General features: G+C 39.6%; 1 protein-coding gene across 1 annotated transcript in view; it reads right to left on the reverse strand.

Annotated features, from left to right (window-relative positions):
- The window catches only part of LOC146318051 (neuropilin-1a-like), a 108,766-nt gene extending 104,971 nt beyond the window's left edge, over positions 1-3,795 (reverse strand). The window contains exons 1-2 of the mRNA XM_084731449.1: positions 1,960-3,795; positions 926-1,100 (exon numbers count right to left, since the gene is read on the reverse strand). Of these exons, the coding sequence (XP_084587575.1) occupies positions 926-1,100; positions 1,960-2,050 (266 nt within the window). The 5' untranslated portion in view covers positions 2,051-3,795. The remainder of the gene's footprint in view (positions 1-925; positions 1,101-1,959) is intronic.
- Between the last annotated feature and the right edge of the window lie 4,205 nt (positions 3,796-8,000).

Here is an 8,000-nt window from a genome sequence, read left to right on the forward strand (position 1 = left end):
AGAAAATTGGTCTTCATTAACATTTATTTTCATTACTGATTAATCTGACACCTATTGTCTCAATCAACCAGCTTTTCTTAAAAAAAAAAAGCCTGAGTTGATATAATCAAATCACTTGTATTGTACAGCCAACAGCCCCAAAACCAAAGTTAGTAAGTTTACTATCCTGGATGACAAAGACAAGCAGGAAATATTCAAATTTGACAAGTTGGAGCAAAACCACAATTGCAGCATTCAAAAAATAAATATTTAAAGTCTTCAAAAAAAGAATTTAAGACTATTTAATACTTTTTAAGTCCTTTTATTAGTAAATGTGAATTGAAATAATTTTAAGACTTTTAAAGGACCTGTAGCCACCCTAAAGAAAAGAACTGCAGACCAAAAAAGCCTCAGACGAAACTATCAGCGTATGTTTTGTGTCTTTTTCAACATCCTCAAACTTACATAAACCTGACAGCAGCGCTTTCAACTATTTATAAAATAAGATTAGATCCTCAAGGTTCTATTTCTGCAAACAACAAGAGTCAGACAAACTCTATTACTGCTCCAAATACAAACAGGTAAACTGCCTCCAAATGAAAAGCAAACACCATTTCTTGATTCGTGTAGCGAGCAAACTCCATCAATAAAAAGATGGTTCACTCTCCTCTCCTCTAAATTCCTGCAAAAAAAACCCCACAAGACAGCCTCCCTTCTTAAGTATGAATTACAAAACCCATCAAACCCCATTTCCTCTGAAGCAACAGCCTCAGTGCCATCATATCTCACCCTTGTACCTCCAGCAGCTGCCTGGGAGCAGAGGAGAGCTCCTTGACCAATAGGTGGCAGAGTTTCACACTGTATCCAGGCAGGATTGAGGAGGAGGAGGAGGGTGGGAGAAAGGAGAAGGGGTGAGAGAGAGAGCGATTGAGGAGTGAACTCTTACTTGCAGTCTCTGTCCTCCAGATCAAAATGCGGATTGAAGTTGATGAGGATCTTCTGGCCGGGCTCCGGGGCTGTGATCACCCACACGCACTGCTGGGAGGGCGGGTAGGCGGTGGGATAGCCCGGGGAGGTCAGGTAGTCCGCGGTGTGGATCTCTATATTCCCCCCGCATTTATCTGCGCCGCAAGAGAAGCAAGAAAGTTGATCAGTTAGAGAAGACTTTTTAGCCACTTAACTGCACTTATGTTGTCTGACTGTACATTTTAGGGTTAAAGATTAAAGTGCGTCAGTAAGATCTCCATCTGGAGAAATCAAAAATATCTACCAGCAGAATAAGAAATATGTTGAGAGAAAGGCGCCAAATTCTGCGCCAAGCTCCCATCCACACATTGTCACTATAAATTCACATCCTGTATGATTCTTCCAGCTTCAAAAAAGGTGATAAACCACCCCGATGACACTGTTTTAGAAAAGGTGCGGGTGCCTTCGCATCCCTGCCATAAGGTGTGATTACGCCCATGAAGGTGAGGTGCGCTGGCTGCTGCTGCTTCTCCTGCAAACGGGCAGGATGGCTAAATTTAATTTTCTCAATGAATGATTTATTAAATTGCTTCTAAGCTTCAGTGGCAACGCACGAAAAAGACCCAGAATGCGTCTATGAATGGCTGAAGCTCCACGAAAAATGCGTAATATTCTTATTATAATGAAGAAATATTCACATAAGGACTTCTTGTGCGTCTTTGATTATAAATTGTCAGTTTTTACTTATTCTAAGACAGTTTGCGCATCTTTAAACATATGTAAATATCAGGTTTTGCGGTATTTTGTATAATATCTTTGATTCTTTTAATTTATTATAGTAAAAACAGTATTTCCATGGTCTAACTTGAAGCCCTGCAGACGTGCTCGGGAAAGCCGAGGCGATAACAGGTGAGAGGCAACAATGGTGCAAAATGATGCAAAACGTATCAATGTTCAGAAGCCAGACTGCCTGTTGTCAAGCCACTTGTTTTCAGACGACCAGTCAACACCTACCAGTTTGAGTCAACGAAGCAACCGAGATGACTTGGGTGAAAAGGAACAATAGCAATCCACTACGCATCCTTAGATTGTCCAACACAGACATTCTGGAAAAAAGAAAATAAAGACAAACGCAAGAGGAGAAAACGTCCAGGGGGAAGAGGGTCACACGTCCAAAAGAGAGAAGAAAAAAAATAACAGAAAATTTGTCTCAAAGTGAAAGATGTGGTTGTTGTAGGGTCCCCAGCATCCTGCGAGCTTCAGCAGCAGATCCCCGTGTCTGTCAGGGAGCAACTTGCCATCATCTCCTGGAAGAAAAAATAATCCAAATACAAGAAAATAAGACGAAGAATTAAAAAAAAGAGAAAAATCCAGCAGCTGCCAGCAGCCTTCGATTCTTTCTCAACCCTCAAAAGCGGTGGACGTACTTCCAAGAGGATTTTTTTGTATTTTTTTTTAAGAGAAATCAGCAGTTAAACCGGCGTTCAGTGAAAACCAGCCGCGCTTCTCTCCAGATCTTTACTCCTTCTCTCAGTTCTCTCTCCGCCTCTCTTCCTCCGACTGACCGCCACAGCACAGAAACGTCAGAAATACGAGGCGAGCCGTGAAAGTAACAGCGGAATTTCCACTCCCCAAAATTCCTGCTGCTCAGACGCCACTGCGCGCAACACAGTCAGCAGCCAGCGACCGACCGACCGCTACAAGAGGCTGGAGCAAACTGACACCGGCGCTGCGCCCTCTGTGCGCTCCCGACGCATGCGAGCAAGAAAACTGCGCACGCAAACTCCGGCTGGCATGTGAGTGAATGTGTTACAAGGTGTGGGCAGTGTCCAGCGAGCAGGCAGCCGCGACTCCACATCTGATCTTTGTTAAACCGAGAGGAGAAGGATTCAAAAAGGATGTGTTTGCGGCTTCTCTGGTGACCTACATCTGAAAGCTTTGTCCCACTGACCGAGTACGTTCAACAGTCGGATCATACGTTGGTTTTGGTGGTGAGAAACATTCAGGTTTTTACGTTCAAGTATGAAATTGATTTTCTTAAATTGGTTTCATTTAATCACTAAACCAATTTGTCAAAAAATCAGCGATGTTCTGTTAGAATTTAAATGTTATAATATAATTCCTGAAAGTGATTAATTCCAAAATGGAAATGATGAATCCTGAAAATCGGTGATGGAAAGTAAGTGAGTAGGGGAAACCAGGGCAATTTGTTACGCTTTTTGCTTTCACTTTTCACAAATTTCTCGGTCTCAGTACATTACGGTCACTCATTTTCCATGTTAAATGAAATAATAAATTCATATGCACTAATATAACATTCTAGATTTTTACTTCTCACTTGTAAGAAGAATTCTGTATGTTTTCTGTAATATATCATAAAATGACCATGATGTGTCATCAGAAATTAAGGAAACATGTTAAGTTGACGAGACAAACTCTCTACAGCTGCTGTGTCCTTTGAAATTTCTATTCCAGGTTGGAATTGCTGTTTTAGTTTGCCTGTTTCACATTAATCAGAGTTTAACTTAATGCCCAATGTTCCTCAAATGAGTTTATGTTAAGAATAAGTCTTAAGAAATCATAAATAATCTTTCAGAATGAGTAATAATAATTGAGTAATATGTTAATGGGGTCTGGCAGGCAGTGAGACAGGCAGTCACTGAACTCCAACTCCGGAGTGTGTATTTTCAGAGCTGAGGACTTTTGTTTGCAGGATAAAGGACTTAACTTTACATTGACAGATAATTAACTTTAACAGCTGATCAATTGGATCACTGGAGGACTCCTCATTGCTTTTTATTGTCAATTTACAATGTTGCACTCGTTTTGCGCTCCTCCTTGAGCTTCTTTGAGCCTGAAGAGGAGGGGGTAGAGGGGTGGGGGAAGGGGGAGGAGCTGGACAACTCTACTCCACCATAGATTGTATATTAAATAGGATTTCCATCCATTAAATGGGATTTTGTCAGTATATTAAAAAGGATTTCAACTTATTTAATATAATGTCTAATGCTCCAACTCACTATTAAGTCTGCAATGCTCATTTTGTTCCTTTGACAGAGAGTATGGGCTTGCCATATTCATTTTTGCAGTTAACAGTGTGATTAATTTAGACAGATGTTTCTAATATTACATATATTTTGCAACTTTAACTGACTCACTGCCCTTAGCATTATGTCAGCTAGTGTGCTGCCATTTTTGATCTTTTGTTATAATTCAAACCATTTTAAAAGGCTTCCAACTGTCCTTCCTTCATTTTTTAATTAAGGTTACATATTCCTACAAAAAGATCATTTATCATCTATGGTTTTTTTTTTTCATATTAAAGGCTTATTATGCACCCTTGTCTGTCGACTATTTTGTGGCCACATCATTTATAACAATTTAATTACTACTACTAATACTGCGTCAAGCAGCATGTCAATACGCTGTTATTTGCATGTTGCATAGCAACCACCAACTTTAGCAGCTAGCAGCAGCAGTGATGACTCGGAGGCTGCCTGAGGGACGGGGTGAAAACAATGAAAAGGGCACCACCAATACCCAATGGGGCACCAGCATGGCAAAAAAATGTTATTCATAATAAAAACACACAGGTAAGTATTTAATTATTTAAAGGCACATAGAGGCCAAATAATTTTCTAGGGTAGTCTATATGGCACTGCATTGCATTTTCTCCACTAGAGGGACACTTGAGAGGGGGATTAACCACATTTTGTCCACTGGCAGAGGGCACCTTTCCTTTTTTCTCCACATTAGAGGACATTTTATCAGATTTTATCTACTTTGGAGGCATCCACGAGGGCAGTTTTGCCTTGTCTTGTCCTTCCTTGAGTCCACCAGTCTTCTGCAGGGCTATAGCTGCATAATGCATACTGTGCCACTTTGTCACATGGCAAACATACATAACATAGCGTAGTTATTGTACCATCAAGACATGGTCTGATCATAAACCTAACTGCCAAAGAAGTTCTAAGTAACCAAACTGGGTTGCATTTCACAGTGTAAATCATGTGTCAAAAATAGTTTTTGGCTACATCTAATACAGCCACTTAAGGGTTCCTTGTGCTTCAGTATTAGACACTGAGGGTCAGTGACAAAACATCTGTATGTGACGAGACTGGGCTGGGATGAAAAGACGTTGAGGTTACAGGAACTCGTGTTTAGCTCGAGGCCAGTAAGTTTTTGGAAATTTTGAATTTGTACATTTTAATTGTAAAATAATTATGTAAGTCTTAAAGGTTGATTTCTTTCTTTCTTTGTTTTATTTATTTATTTATTTTTTTACATTTTCATAGTTTAGGTAAGAATTAAAACATGATGTAGAAATTTTGTCTTTCTCCATTGGAACTGTAGGGGAGGCTCTGAAATAGCATTTTGGAAAATACAGCTGAAAGGTTGAATTAATGAATAAAATGAGGAAAGACTTCAATAAACTGACATTTTCAGGCTTTTTGGTGGCTTGTGAAAAAATGTCCAAAGCAAGTTACACTGGTAGAATTGGGACTCATGACCTAGTATTTCCTGTTTGTGGTAAACAACAGAAGACTGCATCTCCCAGATGTAACTGTATGTAATTAATTAGAGCTCGCTTGTTCAGCAGACCTTTTACTGGCAAAATAAAGATAAAAATGTGATTATCAGACCCTTTTAAGAGCTACTAATGGCTCACCACACTGTGATAATAATAATGCAGTATAATTCATTGTAGCTGGAAGCTTAAAGAAAACTGTTGTTGTGTTTTTGCTCTCAGCAAACAGGAGCTGTTTAGTTTCCCTGAACGTCAGTGAGTGTTTGCATCCTCGCTGAGGATCTGCTGTCTGTCTGCAGTTTAATCACTTCAGCAGTTGTTCAGATTAAAGCCGCTGTCTCAGGAGGAGATTTAAACAAGAAATAACAATAGTGGAAAAAATGTATTTCAAATTAGGCCAAATGCAGGTTGAACATATGAAAAAATCTTGGCAGAAATATACATTGCATCGCCATCCAGTGAATATCATGTATCTCCAAATATCAATCTTGGTGATTTTAAGTTTTTGAAATTAACTCCATAAAAATGTTCATGACTCGGCTGAGAAAACCGAATTCTATTACTTCTTAAAACAAGCCATTAAAATGCTATTGGATTATCTTAAATGCATTATCCAAAAGCTGCAACAGACCTGTTTTTATTAACACACAAAAAGCTGATGTTTTGTTCGTCCAGGGACAATAGCTGAGAGCAGAGAAACAAAAAACACCCACTACTCACACTACTTTATATACACACTGAGAGCACAAAGCATAAATGGACCAAGAATTCAAGTTTTTCATGACATTTATACTCACAAAAGAAATTGCATGAACAAGCCAAAGTAGTTTCATTATAATGATCGTCAGGATAAATTCATCTGGGTGATTTACGGACATGAGTGAGTGTGTTTAAGTTCAATGTCAGCAGTGTAGCGAAGATGTAGTGAGCAGACAGATTGGTGCTCTTGCATGTAAGACGCAAGCATCCAGCCTGCCAAGTGCATGAGATACTCAGTAGTAAACATCATAATCTGTCCTCAGCACATTGCCATGACTTGCAAAAAAACAGAAAAAGATAGCAATTTCTGTGCCACTCCAAAATTAGTAGCACAGCCTGGCCACCCTATGAAAACTGTCTAGCCCCACTACTGTATACAATGGCCTAAAATGCAAATGAACAAATCCTTTGCCCCCCCTGTCCCTTCCTTAAAGGACCCCAGGGAGCCATGGCATACACTAGAAACCTCTGGTCACGAAAAGGAGCTTTTTGTTGTTTTCAGAATGTCTGAACAGAACTTACATTTGATTTTAAACCATCTTATAGTCTGTCTAAACAGTAGAGAAGTCTAGTAAAGAATTAGTGAAATCCAAATCAAACAAGGTCATGTAGTGAAATGATACATTTGACCTTTTCAGGGATACACTGGGCACTGAACTGACATTTCAACTAGCTGGCAAAACGTTTAAAAAGCAACATGTTAAGAAGAAATGCAAAACAAAAGAAGAATTAATGAAAGCAGCAGCAACAGGAGCAGTTACTAACTGACAGGCCAGCAGCTGGTCCATAAAAGTTAATACCACTGGAATTTCAGACAGACATCAACAAGAACCTACTGAAACTCCTACAATACATGGAGATACTATCTTACTCCGCTGTTAAGATTTTTTAGCCTCTATATGTTCTCCTCTAAATAAAGGAATGAAATCTTAATATGGTTCCTGCAGTTACTAAAGGTGAACGTTTGAACTAGATTCATCTTTTGAACATAATCACATGAAGAAAAGGGTGGAAAGTCTGCGATGCTTCAGCGAAAGACAAATGCGGCGTGTGTGAGAATATGAACGTAAACAGTGAGGATGATGGAGGGAGCGAGAGAAAGCGAGGGGTGAGCAGAGGGGGTGATTGAGTGACATGAAAACAGAGTAAGAGATCAGCAGACGAGCAGCTGAGCGGGTCTGGAAGAGACACGACTCACTTCTCAGAAACAGTTTGCATTACCATCCAAAGATCACAACTAATGTTTCCAGTCGGAGTTAAAATATGATTCCCTTTCAGACTCTTGATTTAGTCTTCAGAAATGTTTACTGCACTTGTATGTGTCTGAGCGGAGACAATAAAAAACTCTTTGGCAGCACGGCACACTCCACTCATAACACTGCCAGCATGACTGAAATAGCATCGGTGGCAGAGTACATGTTAGTGACGCAAATTCTAAAGCGAGAACAGAACTCTGTGTGTGTTTGTGTTGTGATGATAATAGATCCCAGCTTTTGGAGTCGGATGGGAACAGTTCTCCTTTGTATTAGCTGATAGCTGATACTCTGTAAATATTCAACATCTTGATATTTTTCCATTTTTATGCAAAGTGCTTCCAAGTTTTCAGAGCCATTAATCAGGATTTAATAAAAGTCCAATAACAGCCCAATAAATCACTTTAATGCCAGTTCGTGTTCATTAATTACGGGGAGTGTGTTTGTGTTGAGGCGAACTTTAGCATGTGAGCGAGTGTGAGAGGACAGGGAGTGAGATATGGAGTGTGTGGTAT

Source organism: Lutjanus erythropterus, chromosome 12 (assembly GCF_056507025.1).
Source record: "Lutjanus erythropterus isolate fLutEry1 chromosome 12, fLutEry1.hap2, whole genome shotgun sequence".
Lineage (NCBI taxonomy): Eukaryota > Metazoa > Chordata > Actinopteri > Lutjaniformes > Lutjanidae > Lutjanus > Lutjanus erythropterus.